Genomic DNA, 15,652 nt, shown 5'->3' on the forward strand with positions numbered 1-15,652 from the left:
AGGTGTCGTTTATTTAAATGATTATATTTTGTTGTCATTTTTTGGGGGGGGGAGGGGCTAAATAAAATGACTATAATCCCATTTCTGCCACAGTGGATATTTTTATTTTGTGTTGTATTTTTTACATCCTGTTGGCTGTTCTCTATTTTTATACATTGCTCGCTAAATGCACACTAAAGAGGATTAATGACCTCCTTTTACTTGTAAGCCCCATGTAATACATGGGGGGACATTATTCAGAAAGTTCCACATGTGACTGCAGGAGAGGCACTGCTTGTTTTAGGGTTTCAATGGCAGCGCCTGCAACAGTTTCCATATGTCCCTCAGGGTGCTCAACAATTTACTAGAACTACTGTAGCTCCATGCCGTAAGCTGACACTCACCTGACCCTGTTCCATGCGATACCTGGAACACCCCGGCGTGGAATGGGGCCACACACCCCAGTGTCTATTATGGGAAGGTGTGACCAAGTATACCCCATATCAGTAGCCATTTCTAATATCGTTAAGATTTCATCTTGCTTGTCTTTATTCAATGTTTGTATAGCGCCAGCATATTGCACAGTGCCGTACAGAACATATTACATCACTGAGATCAATCACAGCCCCATTGGAGCTTATAGTCTGTACGCTCTACCCCACATGGGTTCTTTTCTGCTAGCAGCGTGTGACGCAACCATTCCCTTTTTTTTTTTTTTTTTTTTTTTTTTTTTTTTTGACTCCCTTCTTGGGAAAAGAAAAAACAAACAGCTGGTTAAATGGGATCTTATCACTTTTGTAGATGGGATTGCTCAGTAATGCAAAACACAAGTTATATATGTTTCTTGCCAGCTTTAATTTTAACATAAGAGTGGAAACTGAATTTATACAGACAGTGATTTATTGTAGATGAAGGTGTTTTCATAGACTGATCTGCAACACACAGTGGTTTAGTGCCATACGTGGGCCAGACAGTGTCCAATAGCCTGGAACGTAAAATAAAAAATTATCATCTAGTATTTTATATATATTTGTTTTAGCATTTAAGTTAGAATTTCACCAAGTATTAGAGCGGTTATATATATGCGCTCTTTCCACACCCACCTTGCACTCTCTTGCAGTGTCCAGGCTTTGGCACCAATATGTCGGTCCAGCTGTGCACCCAGAATCCTCCAGGGCGGTTTTAGATGGGGCTGGACAAGCACCTACTGCCTGGAGGTAGAAATAAGGATTGTACTGTGCTGTCCCACAATAATAAGATGCAGTACCTCCTGCTTATGCTGATTTGGTTCGCCAGCTGTTGTGGTACTACAAGTTCTAGCATGCTTTTGCCTTTTAGTTCATTAATCCATGTACACGTAATCTCCGTCTCCTTTACGTACCTGACAGGTCATCTTGTTATCCCAAGGCTTGAGGAGAAGCTCAGATAGTTGTCTCTGATGTTCTTGCAGGAACACATGACACTGAGAACACAGAAAAGGATCCTGTATATTAAAGGCACTTTATACTCAAATATTGTGTATTCTGTAAGCAGTGGTTATTTGGTACATAGTCTGGGCGAGGTTTTGTTCTAAAGCTATTCATAGATGTTTGACCATTTGGATTTACGAATAGTGTCTTCTTGCTTGGTCAGTCTTGCAGAACAGCAGTACACTGTTTTATTAATTTGCCAATTTGAAGGTGATCCCGGATTATTCTGATGTTTTACTGAACATTCGAGAAATGAACTAAGAATATTATTATTATTAGCAGTTATTCATATAGCGCACACATATTCTACAGCGCTTTAAAGAGATTATTTGCCCATTCACATCAGTGCCTGTCCCAGTGGAGCTTTACAATCTATATTCCCTACCACATGCTCACACACATACTAGGGTTATTTTTTGTCAGTAGCCAATAACCTACCAGTATATTTTTGGAGTATGGGAGGAAACCGGCGCACCCGGAGGAAACTAACACAAGCTCAGGGAGAATATACAAACTCCACACAGATAGGGCTGTAGTAGGAATTGAACCCACAACCTCAGTGCAGTAAGCCAGTAATGCTAACCATTACGCCGATATTCTACTTTTAAAACTTGTGTTTATACTTTGCAGCAGAAATAATGCATTCGGTACTGAATGCTGTTCGTTCATCCTCTACCTCATTTGTTGTAGGGTATTGTGATAGAAGCACTGGAGAAGTGTGGAATGGCTTCTATATCTGTCCCAGATTCCTGTCCTATGTGTTTTAAAACCCCCAGGAGAAGTCTGTTGGACAAAGCAGACTAGAAATGTCGGCTTTTGTGAAAAGCCTGAATGGGTCCTGGGGGTGTGGATGTGAGGAGAGGGAGGGCTCCATCCACAGGCCACTCCGGGTGTTGGGTCTTTCAGCCTGGTAGCAGGTCCTTAGGGCTTGCACCTGGAAATGGCTGTGATAAGCTAGGTTTACTTGTGGCTGAGTGTCTCATACCTGGAAGAGCAGGCCCGCAGGTTAGCTTGCTCTGAGACACTGTTTGCTACAAACCAGAAGGTACTGTGGACGTGAACTTATTTTAGTGTTCGGTTAGTGAGGGAACTTACTGTCTAGTTAGAGCCCAGATGGGCTAGGATTTATTTTATGTTTGTTTATTTGATTATTGATGTTGCACAATAAAAACTGGTGCTGACCAGCTTGCACAAAAATCCACGACTGGAGTGCTATTTCCTGGCTGCTGTGTGTAAGGATGTGTCCATCTACCCCAGGAGAGGGACCCCCTACCCCGATCATACCACAGTATCTAATGAGGTGTTTGCTGTTAGTTTAAAGAGCCTATACACAATGGAAGATGTCATTTTGTGGACTGTCTCAATAATTGTGGCATACAGCCTATCCATGTAAGAAGGCAAATCACCTTGTTACATTTCTGCCCTGCTGGAGCTGCCCCGGTCACTGTAACTGCTTTGAGTGTCAGGCAGCAACAACAGCTGCAAAACAGTAGTACACACAAGCTCCCAGAATGGGCCCGTTAGTTCCAGTGAAAGGAAAACATAATTCTACAGCATGTGATGGCATTCTGGAGAATTCCGTGCTTACATTTAAGTTGCAACAACTTTGGGAAGGGCCTTTTCTTTTCAACAAGTTTGAGTCAAAGAATATGCCTGTCCTGACCTCAGCCCCACCAAACACCTTTGGGATGAAGTGGAATGCCCACTGAGAGCCAGGCCTTATCGCCCAACATCAGTGCCTGACATGACTTGAGGCTGAATGGATGTGAATCCCTGTCGCCATGTTACTTTTTTCATCATATATTTAACTTGCCTGACTAAAATTATGACTAGCAGCTAAACTAATCCTTTTTTAAGTCACTTTTTAGTCTACTGTTGGTTACTTTTTAAAGCGACAAACTGGTAAGTCCTTTTAGTAGTCATAAGCAGATGTCCTATTGTCTGTATAAATAAATGTAGCCAGGACACGTCACTCCATTTCCCACCTCTTTCCAATCCAACGAGTCGGTGCACACTCTGGACAAAAGAGCGTTTATTTCTTCCTGCGTCACATTTACACCTCTTGTAGGCTTCACAATGGAGGTTATTGCCAGACACATGTCACACGTCACATCAGACTTCAGGTCTGGAATTACTCCTGTACAACAGAGAGATGCATCACAATTTATGTACAGCAGATGGGACAATGCAACAAAACACCTTCACAGCCAATGTCAGTGCCTCAGCAGGTGGAGGGAGATGGAGACGGCATTTGCAGCTCCTCCTGCTGGGAGTGTGGCGCTGAGTTGTTATATCATAGACAATTGCAGTACCACACTTCACAGCCGATCTCAGTGCCTTAGCAGGAGGGAGATGGAGCTCCTCCAACTGGGAGTGTGGTGCTGGGTTGTTACATCATAGACAATTGCAGTACCACACTTCACAGCCGATCTCAGTGCCTTAGCAGGAGGGAGATGGAGCTCCTCCTGCTGGGAGTGTGGCGCTGGGTTGTTACATCATAGACAATTGCAGTACCACACTTCACAGCCGATCTCAGTGCCTTAGCAGGAGGGAGATGGAGCTCCTCCAACTGGGAGTGTGGCGCTGGGTTGTTACATCATAGACAATTGCAGTACCACACTTCACAGCCGATCTCAGTGCCTTAGCAGGAGGGAGATGGAGCTCCTCCAGCTGGGTGTGTGGCGCTGGGTTGTTACATCATAGATAAGTACAGTACCACACTTCACAGCCCATCTCAGTGCCTTAGCAGGAGGGAGATGGAGCTCCTCCAGCTGGGAGTGTGGCGCTGGGTTGTTACATCATAGACAAGTACAGTACCACACGTCACGGCCCATCTCAGTGCCTTAGCAGGAGGGAGATGGAGCTCCTCCAGCTGGGAGTGTGGTGCTGGGTTGTTACATCATAGACAAGTACAGTACCACACTTCACAGCCCATATCAGTGCCTTAGCAGGAGGGAGATGGAGCTCCTCCAGCTGGGAGTGTGGCGCTGGGTTGTTACATCATAGATAAGTACAGTACCACACTTCACAGCCCATATCAGTGCCTTAGCAGGAGGGAGATGGAGCTCCTCCAGCTGGGAGTGTGGCGCTGGGTTGTTACATCATAGATAAGTACAGTACCACATGTCACGGCCCATCTCAGTGCCTTAGCAGGAGGGAGATGGAGCTCCTCCAGCTGGGAGTGTGGCGCTGGGTTGTTACATCATAGACAAGTACAGCACCACACTTCACAGGTTAGAAACTACCAACTGCTTTTCCTGCATGTCCGCAGCTGGTGCTCCTTATAGGGTCAAAATGTCACTCAGTGCGCATTGGCACTCTAGGTGTCTGTGTAAATTAGCCTAATAGTAATGTGGCACTGGTCCTTTTAATCTTTAAAGGGCATCTGTCCTCAATGCTCTATTTGTTGAATCATTATTCTAATGATTATTATAGTTAAGAAGTAGAATTTAGCATACCAGTTTATTAGGAACCAGCGACTTATGAATATTGATCATGGAGTGCCGCCATCATGACGTCACTTTCTTGTAGCTTTTTATATTGTCAGATGTTGTTACCAAAGCTGTGTGTTTATTTTATTTTAACCCACTGGCCCTATTTATGGGAAAAAATATGGGCTCTAGACGATCTGTGTACACTGTATCGACCTCACTTTCAGAGTGTACTTTGTAGTTTTGTTAGGTAATACTGATGGAACTTTTGAGCGCTCTTTGAAGACATAGGGGGAGATTTATCAAAGCTTGGAGAGAAAGTGCCAGCCAATCGGCTCCTGTCATGTTTCAAACACTTCCTGTAAAATGACAGTTAGAAGCTGATTGTTTGGTACTTAGGGGTCTGTTTACTAAGCAGTGATAGGAGACAGAGTGGGAAGTGATAAGGTGCCAGCCAATCAGCTCCCGACTGTCATTTTTCAAACACAGCCTGTGAGATGACAGTTGGGAGCTGATTGGCTGGCACCTTATCACTTTTCACTCTCTCTTATCACTGTTTAGTAAATAGACCCCTGCATATCTCCCCCATAATGTAATAACTGACAAGACTGCTATATGTGTGTAACTCTGTATATGGAATAAACAGTACTCACCGGACGCACAGTTATCCTCTGTAGCGCACATGAATAACAGTCCACACAACAGTTTTGGCCCCAGTAGTCCCAGGATGGTATCCAGTACAATGACAGTATACTTCTCAACCAAGCACTGGCACACCCCGGCAACTGCCCCAGGCATGACTAGGCATAGTTTTGATGCACCCTGTGCAATGGCATCCTACAAACAGCACATGTCACATTACAGTCACAGTAAGGGTTACTCCTATCTCAGGAATAATATTACATTGCTTTTTTATAGCGCAACTGCAGCCACTTTTTTTGGGCACCAGTCACCCATACTCAGTGGAGACAATTTTTGGGCTCAACCAATGTTCGAGAATAATTTAGTGGAGTTTAAATGGACTCCAGGCCTTCAGTTACCCTATTCCTGGAGAATAAAATTGATATGAGGGACTAGAACATCACTGAAGTAACCTTATTAGTAATAGCTTTATGGTTCTTCCATTTTTTTAAATGGCTCTGTTAAGATAGGGGCACAATTGCAAAGCAGCACATCTACAATGGAGATATCATGTAAAACACATTGTCATTTCTGTATGAGTTATGGTATAGCACATGTACTGTATATTCAGTTCTCCTTATGATGTGTCCATCATGTCTAATCTTCTGTCACATTCCTGTGGGCGCCACATAGCGATACGTGAGCTAGGAAAGTGTGCAGGGCATTTGTTGATAAGTGAATACTGATGGTTATTGAGGAAGATGAATGGAGGTTTGTCTGGTGGGAGATATCTATGTGGTGAGGACATTTGTATGTGCTGGTAGGAAGGATATTTACCTTTGGGATTGCTGCCTCAAATTTTGACACAAACGATTTACACATCCAGCACATTGGCTTCGGGACGGGCCAGTCTTCCTTCATGTTCTGTCAGACAGTGGTAAACACTCAAAACGCAGTAATACAGCAATATAATGAGATTATTCAACTAGTACCCAAAAGGCAGTAATACAGCAATGTAATGAGATTATTCAACTAGTGCCCAAAAGACAGTAATACAGCAATGTAATGAGATTATTCAACTAGTACCCAAAACGCAGTGATATAGCAATATAATGAGATTATTCAACTAGTACCCAAAAGGCAGTAATACAGCAATATAATGAGATTATTCAACTAGTACCCAAAAGGCAGTAATACAGCAATATAATGAGATTATTCAACTAGTACCCAAAACGCAGTAATACAGCAATATAATGAGATTATTCAACTAGTATTGAGGATCACATAGGGTTGTGGTTACCAAAAGGTAAAAAAGAGCAGACTAGATGGGCCAAGTGGTTCTTATCTGCCGTCAAATTTTATATTTCTAGTACCCAAAACGCAGTAATACTGCAATAAAATGAGATTATTCAACTAGTACCCGAAATGCAGTAATACAGCAATATAATGAGATTATTCAACTAGCACCCGAAACGCAGTAATACAGCAATATAATGAGATTATTCAACTAGTACCCAAAAGGCAGTAATACAGCAATATAATGAGATTATTCAACTAGTACCCGAAACGCAGTAATACAGCAATGTAATGAGATTATTCAACTAGTACCCAAAAGGCAGTGATACAGCAATATAATGAGATTATTCAACTAATACCCAAAATGCAGTGATACAGCAATATAATGGGATTATTCAACTAGTGCCCAAAAGGCAGTAATACAGCAATGTAATGAGATTATTCAACTAGTACCCGAAACGCAGTAATACAGCAATATAATGAGATTATTCAACTAGTACCCAAAATGCAGTGATACAGCAATATAATGAGAGTATTCAACTACGGGTTGAGTCTCCCATATCCAAATATTCCGAAACACGGAATATTTTCAGCTTGACTGAGATAATGAAACCTTTGATTTTTGATGGTTTAATTTACAAAACTTTGTCTAAGGCACAAATTATTAAAAAGATTGTATAAAATAACCTTCAGGCTGTGTGTATAAGGTGTATATGAAACATAAATGAATTTCATGTATGTACACAAACTTTTTTTGATGCACAAAATTATAAAAAATATTGTCTAAAATGACCTGCAGGCTGTGTGTATAAGGTGTATATAACACATAAATGCATTCTGTGTGTATATTTGGGTCCCATTTCCAAGACGTTTCATTATAATATGCAATTATTCCAAAATACGGAATATTCCGATATCCAAAATACCCCTGGTCCCAAGCATTTTGAATATGGGAGACTCAACCTGTAGTACCCAAAATGCAGTGATACAGCAATATAATGAGATTATTCAACTAGTACCCAAAATGCAGTGATACAGCAATATAATGAGATTATTCAACTAGTACCCAAAACGCAGTAATACAGCAATATAATGAGATTATTCAACTAGTGCCCAAAAGGCAGTAATACAGCAATGTAATGAGATTATTCAACTCGTACCCAAAATGCAGTAATACAGCAATTAGACTGCCTGTGGTCTATGTAATCAATGATGAAAGTTATAATGAATAATCTTAGTTTAGCTGGTTAGGTGTGGATTATGTACACGTTCTAAATTTAATTTGGATGTCGCCATCCTAGGAAACTATTAGTTAGGATGAAATTAGAATCTCTGGGCCTGAGTTGAAGTTGCATGTAAATTGTGCAATGTAAAAATACATCTATTGCCCATATCTTGTGCTGGGAGAGGCAGATCAGGGGTGGTAACATGGCACGTGCAGTAGTGTTAGTGTGTGCATGTTAAACACGTCCCTTCTATATGTGAATTGTTTTGGATAACAAGGGTAAATAAATTCAGCTCAAACTACAGACAAAACACTTATCCCTGCTCCAAATTTGTAGTTACCCAAACATACACACACATACATGCACCAGTCACCTGTGTTTATACACAGTGGAGTTAGCCATTTTGTGGGCTGAACCAATATTGTATATATGAGTTTGTCTCACCTGGGTTGCTTTTGTATGGATAGACTGAATGCTATCGTGGATTAGAGGAAAGATGGTTTCCAAGTTGAGGTTGGTTGGCATCTCTGGGTTCCATTCAGTGGATTGGTCAGAAGGACATAAGGTGATTTTAGAGCAGATTGAAGTGGGGTTCTGCAAAGCAGCACATAATTACAATTACTACTTCTGTTCTTACATTATTTTTTTTTGCAACATAACATTTGTAAACTCTGCTATCAATATTGTCAGATTGTAGCTTTCATATTTGTAGTACGGAGTTAGAAAATGAAAGCAAATCTCTGATTGGCTGGTATGGACAGCATCCTTTTTTCCCTCTGTATTGTTTTTCCAAAGTTACACAGAATTCTGGTCAAATACACTAGCCCCATGCTCCTACTTCCTCAGCTACCACCTACCAACACTTTCTGACTAGATAACAAAAGGTGACTTTCATACATATGTTATATTATTAGCTTGTTGTGGATGGTCTAATCCAGTTAAACTTCGATTGGTCTGGCTACAGGCTGTTCCAGCCTTGTCCTCCCTAGAGTGTTACACTCACATGTCCAATAAATAAAAGGAATACATTGATGGTTGCTACTTACAATCTGGCTTTCCAGGATGCTGATCAGGACGCTCTCATACTGATCCACCAGCTGGAAGCACTGATCAATGAGCACGGACACAGCAATGTGTGTGCACTGATTGTGCAGGAACTTCTTGATAGACGTCTGCAGACATGATACAGATGTTTAATACATGTTTCAAGTCTCTAACACTGCACAATACTGTATACTGCCATAGCACAATGTACCAAGTTGGGCCAGCTAAATTACCATGTTGTTCTTATGTCAAACACCATACAGGTGGCAGTGTAGTCATTTTGTTGGGGGGAGCAGGAGGGGCTTTAAAAACATACACTAAAGCTGCATACACAGAACGATTTTGTTACTAACTATTTTATGAACGATTATCTGTCAGATTTTTTAAAGTGTAATGAACGATTTTTTTGAACTACAAACGACTTTTGCATATTCCCTTAATGAAAATCGTTGAGTTGACAAGTCTGATTGAACTACAAACGTGAACGCGCATGAACGATAATCGTTCATCATTTGACTCAGAAAGTGAACGTTTTTTTTAAACGATAACATTTAACGATAATCGTTAAAAAAAATCGTTGTGTGTGTATGCAGCTAATGGAGCATACATACGGTCAGATTTGTCAGATGAACGATTGAACGATTTTACCAAAGATTTGAACGATTTTTGACTGCATTAAAATGAATGGAATCGTCCAAGTCTGGCTGCAAACACATCATATGTCAGATATCGTTATCTGACCATCGGGAACGTGCATCGTTCAAATCCTTCGTCTGACAGATCTATCAGATTTTCCTTCAGATATGAATGATTGAACGATTTTTTAAATCGTTATCGTTCAGATCTGAAGAAAACTCTGACCGTGTGTATGCACCATTAAAGTATAGATTGTATGTTGCTATTTACAGCTCAATTGTCCCTGTTACCTGGATAGATGATGACTTCACCATGTTCAGCAGAACTGTGACAATCTGCTTACACTGGTCACACAGGGTCTCCTGTTCAGGGAAAAAGACAGAGAGACAGGGTGAGTGAGGTGCAGATCTTATTTGTCATATGCGCACCATGCAAAGACTGATGTGACTTCTTCTCTGCATTCCACAGGTAAATTACAACTACTGCTCCCATCAGATGCTGTTTTAGTGATTGCCTCAGCACAGTTTTGAAAATTTATACTGGGTAAATTACAACTACTGCTATACTAAGAGCAATTTATCTAAAGGAAGTTAGGAATGTGTTGTGAATCTGTGTTGGCCACCCCCCTTCTCACAAATTGTTTATCTTAGACTTTATTGCATCCCAATTTAGTGTGTGTTCGAGCTTTCGGGGTGGGGTCCCAATCAGTGAGCACAGAGACACATGTTTGTAACTTTAGATATTACTGCTCCCACAGGCTGCATAGCCAGTGGCTGCCATAGTCTGTGTTAAGATTCAAAGTGTTCTGATTATAAGTGTAAATACAATTTGATAACTAAGTCGGAGTTACGCTGGAGGAAAACTGAGGGAAAAGAAACTCAAAACCAGAACAGTTTCTGAACAACAAGAAGCAACATACTTATGTGAATGAACAAAATCAACATCTTCTGCTGTATGCATATCCAGGCAACTACTTACTGCACTCACTGCTTGGACACTGCAAGTGCTCCCCTGTCTGTGTACTGCTCTTGTTGATTGATCTTTGTTGATCAGAACACTTTGGACTGGATCAGCTCGGGTACGTTGTAATTTTGTCCTCATTCATTTTGTATTGCCTTTTCCAATTGTGTCACATCTATCCACTTTAACCATTTGTTTATAAACTAATTCCTGCACCCACTACTCACACACCTCTCCTTTATATATCACTTTTGGAGCTGCGCTCATACATTAGCAGCACTGTTCTTTACATGTATTTTTGAACATTCAACAACTTTAATCCACACTGACTCTATATCTCACAGCCTCCACTCCAGTTTACATCTCAATTATTACCTTGTCCACAGCATGAACACCCTTACTTCACACAACCCCCATATTCTATGTCCACATAATCCAATACTTTATCCATCCCTCTCTTCCCCCTCCTGTTTCCTCCACTTGCTGTTCTTCCTTTTTTTCTCTCATCAGTCTGCTTCCAACCCTCTGCTTCTTTCCCCCACCTCTCCTATACCTCCACTCTCAACCACCTCCCTCCATGGTCTTGTTACCCCACTACTAAGCCCCATTCCCTCCTCGTTCTGTCTGTCACCTCCAGGGCTGCCAAGAGAAATTCTGGGCCCGGGTACTGCAACATCCTGTGGGACCACATCATGTATGGCTGCACCCATTTGTGAGTGGGTCTAGCATGTGAGATGCACCCACTCACAGGAGCATGGCATAGCACCCAGCAGCTGGAACTAAAGTAGTCACTACTGTATTAGGATGGCGGGACAGTCCCATAATAGCTGCATTTCTTGTCAGGCTGTATATAGATGCTAAAATGTAACACACAAATTAAAGTGCTTCTACTTTACTTTGTACATCTCTCATGTAAATAACACAAACAATCTATTTTCTATCATAGAGATAGATGTATGAATGACTTAATTTTTACATATCAGGTCGTCTTATACACACACATTCCGCAGCACATATCCTAACCCACTGCTCCATGCTCCTTCTTCACTATCTACCCCTCTGTGTCGCCCCTGTCTGTCTGCCCTTCCCCTTTTAGAATGTAAGCTCTCACGAGCAGGGCCCTCATCCTCACGTGCTTCTCCCCCTACTTATAGTATCATTTACTCCTAACTCCCCACAACGGCACCTAACACCTGGTTGCTCATGTCCTGCTGCTTGTGTTTTGCAGCTGAGTTTATAACCTTGTCCTTGTCCTGCATTGTTTTGTATTACTATTAACTGTTTTTCTTGTGTGCTCATTTATGTACTGTGTAAGGCGCTGCGGAACCTTTGTGGCGCCATATAAATAAAGGATAATAATAATAATAATGGAGACAGATTATATATATTTATGTAAGGGATAGCGTACATCACAGCACTTTTCCTCTGAGACAAAGAGATTGGAGGGTGAACCCTTGTGTTCTGAAGGAGATTGTGAACTTCTCCACTGGTCTACTTCTCCATGCTTTTCACTGCTTGATAAATAGACCCCTTAATGTGCAGCTTGCCCCATGATGTAATACTCTAATGGGTGTCATATAGGGAATCGGTATGTAATGCTGAGTATGTATAGTGCACATTGGTACATAGTACTTGTTACTTTGATTAGCAATAGTGATATAAATGTAACAGTGCAGTGTTATAAGAATAAATGGAACACTCACTATGTTTAAAAACAAAGATTCGTTCATGGTATATGGGAAGTTAGATGGGTTAGGTATAGAGATATAAGTGTAATAGGCAGCATTGGTTGCAGGATTTATACATGGTATATAGGAACATAGATATAAGTGTATTGGGAATGGGGAGCACTGGTAGAGATAAGGTCATACACATGGCATATAGGAAGTTAGATGGGTTAGGTATAGAGATATAAGTGTAATGAGAAGCATTGGTAGAGATGAGGATGTGTATGTGGTATATGGAAAACTGCACAGGTTAGGTACTAGACTAGAAGTGTAATGGGGAACATTGGTAGAGGTGAGGGTATATACATAGTATATGTGAAGATACCTGGGTTACTGTAGTTATAGAGCTATAATTGTACGGGCTGTACTGCCGTGTATGAGTATATGACGCCAGGGCTGCAGTTCCAATACATTACCTGGCCGGCGCTGTTCAGTATAATGCAGGGCGAAAATGTAGATAATACTTTCCACAGTGTTGAGCAAGTAACCCATTACATGGTTCCCTGGTGCAGTCCTTGTTCAGGTCTTACCTCTCCTTCCTTCCATACATTCTGCTTGCAGTGATCCACTGCTCCACACTGAGCGGCTGTCACCAGGTCCTGACACCAGAACTCTGGACCCTGGGCACATACGTCCTTCACCAGGACCTTTCCAGACGCAGCTACAGTAGCATATAAAATAAGAGATATAATAATCGCACCATTAATGTACTTTGATGAATTCAGCCGCTAACTTTTATTCTTTATATACAGTATTGAAGGGAGTAAGTTGCTTACCCCTACCTAAAAGTCAGTAGTGGAGGTGCTGTCTACATGACTTTTTGCTTGCAATTATAAATACAGACAAAGAAAAGACACCCAATACCGTGCTACACAGGTGGGACTAGTCTAAGTATAAAGCAGCAAAATAAAATAATATAAAAGGTAGTGAAAGAAATGTATGGGGTACTGTGATAGTCTATGAATTCCCGTTGAATTTCAAGACGCCATATACAATAGAATATGAACCCCACAGTAATAGCAACATGCTCTGATCAGTGGTTCTAAAACTCGGTCCTCAGGACCCCACACAGGACACTTTTTCCAGGTCATCCAGCAGGTGCACAGGTGAACTCATTACTCACTGACACATTTTAAAAGATCTATAGGTGGAGGTAATTATTTCACTTGTGATCCTGTGAGGAGACCTGGAAAACATGCACTGTTTGGGGTTCTGAGGGCCGAGTTTAAGAACCTGTGAGTTAGATCATTCTCATTCATCGCTATGGCAATGCCCACAAGTGATGTTCCATTAGCGTTGGGGCCTCATAATAGGCAGCCGTGTTGTACATTATGTTTTTTTTACCCTGGATGCCTATTTAGGAACGAGGAGGACCTTGCCCTATGGATCTGTATGTAACAAAGTGGTGTACGAAGGCTCAGGGGGTTGTGTTTATTTGTGGGTGGTGACACGTCAGCTGAACGCAGGCGTCCTAGTGCGTTTCAACACCGTTGCATGGGCGTGCATAAATTATCCACTACGATACCGTACGCAGTCTGAGGACTCATGGCGTGTGCTGAAGTAGCAATTCCTGAGTGAGGTCTGACCTGCCTTAACTGCGCGCATGAGTCCGATGGTACTCGATTGTCCGATGTTTTCGCAGTCTTGCTAAACATTACGGATGTGTGTGTAGGTGAAGTGGGCGCACTTATGTAATGTGCGGTGGCATTGCGATCGCTATGGATTAGCATACTATCGCAGTTGAACTGCGTACGTACGCTATATTGCGATCTGTAGTGAATCAGGCCCTTTGATCAATGAATTGCAGTTCCCAGTCAGAAAAGGCTGATGATGTACAATGTCTCTTAATCAGCATTATATTATAGTTATACTTTAACTATGAAAGATATGGGGATATAAGATCACTTTCTGCAGGACTGATTTTAAAGAGGATAATACAACCTATATATTAGTAGGGTTTCATTTTAATATTCAGTAAATATTAAATAAAGAAAATAAATCTAAAAAATAGATCATGAGAATGAAGTTAGGGAAACAACTAAATCTAATTACTTATATTGAAATTCCATGTCATAGGAAGTGATAATGTGCTATTTATACTGACATACAGTATTAGCTGTACTACTTCGCAATGTCACGTTAATGTTTTTCTGACAGCTCTATTAATCTGCAAGTAATGTACTTATATACTCATATCCCTTATGTATTTAAGAGAGTCCTGTGCAGCAGGTTTTATTGGTGATAGTTCTTAATCTATTCATTCTACAGACAGCACTATTGGCTAATCGGTGATAATACAGATACCTGTTGTATACTGCACAAGCACAGCGCAAAAAGGACTATTTCACACCGACGGAATTCTACTGGGGCGATGTTACCCTACACACAGATTAATTAGTCTCTATGCTGTGGAGACTCTGCAGTCGACACAGACAATTATTATTTATTTATTAACAGTTATTTATATAGCGCACACATATTCCGCAGCGCTGTACAGAGAATATTTGGCCATTCACAACCAATAGTAATATATTTGGCTCAAAGGGGAGATGCAAGATAATAATGCTGAAATGAGTGAGAAACCCCTTTATAAAATGTACTAATATTTGCAAGTTTAATAAATAAATAAAGTAACATAACTGGAAGCTATACACCCACATTGGGTGCATGGAATGGGGGGAGAATGCACAGTATGAAATCTGATTGGTCTTCAACTCTGCAGCGTCCCCTTCCTGTCTTATTTCAATATAACTTTAAGTTAATTGCAAGAGGTGAACTTAGTCTTCCAGATAAATCTGTGATGGTCCTACAATATGTATGCTTGTGCACTGCGAGCGATACTCATTACTACAATACAGTATTCTGCCCACAAACCTTGTAACCTGAGGACACCGCCCATCTCCCTCATTGCAACACTGCTCGTGTGTCAAATCAAATCTCCAGCATTACATCCTATGATAAGGAGAAACCACTCACCTGCAATCACACACAGGAGACATAACAGGCTCAAGCGTGTCCTTTCCATGTTTAGGTTTAATAGGCTTTGTCCCCTAACTGCTATCTCTATATACCTGGGCAGGAGGGGTGGTAGATGCACACGGCACTCCCAGATTTAAGGCACCACTCCCACTGGCCTCACTGGCCCAGGACTGTTTTTATTATACGTCTGATAAAGTTATGTCACCACACATTCATCCTGCACCTCTCTGCTACTCCTGCATATTGACCCACTCACTACTGTACATGCCTCACTGGTGTCCTTT

At 41.3% G+C, this 15,652-nt stretch overlaps 1 protein-coding gene across 1 annotated transcript; it reads right to left on the minus strand.

Moving 5' to 3' along the window:
* Positions 1-827: 827 nt before the first annotated feature.
* Positions 828-15,414, minus strand: SFTPB (surfactant protein B). The gene is made up of 11 exons (XM_088443188.1): positions 15,366-15,414; positions 12,920-13,050; positions 9,993-10,064; positions 9,069-9,194; positions 8,467-8,616; positions 6,338-6,424; positions 5,533-5,716; positions 3,434-3,585; positions 1,361-1,441; positions 1,083-1,190; positions 828-964 (listed from the first exon to the last, which is right to left on the minus strand). The coding sequence occupies exons 1-11, from the start codon at positions 15,412-15,414 to the stop codon at positions 929-931; spliced, it is 1,176 nt and encodes a 391-aa protein (XP_088299314.1). The 3' UTR covers positions 828-928.
* Between the last annotated feature and the right edge of the window lie 238 nt (positions 15,415-15,652).

Source organism: Taudactylus pleione, unplaced genomic scaffold (genome assembly GCF_031769625.1).
Source record: "Taudactylus pleione unplaced genomic scaffold, aTauple2 ptg000329l, whole genome shotgun sequence".
In the NCBI taxonomy this organism is placed as follows: domain Eukaryota; kingdom Metazoa; phylum Chordata; class Amphibia; order Anura; family Myobatrachidae; genus Taudactylus; species Taudactylus pleione.

Coding starts and splice junctions, on each gene's coding strand:
- SFTPB (XM_088443188.1), bottom strand. CDS start 15,414: ATGGAAAGGACACGCTTGAGCCTGTTATGTCTCCTGTGTGTGATTGCA. Junction 9,195..9,992: donor TGAAGTCATCATCTATCCAG/GTAACAGGGACA, acceptor TCATGTCTGCAG/ACGTCTATCAAGAAGTTCCT. Junction 8,617..9,068: donor GCATCCTGGAAAGCCAGATT/GTAAGTAGCAAC, acceptor GCTGCTTTGCAG/AACCCCACTTCAATCTGCTC.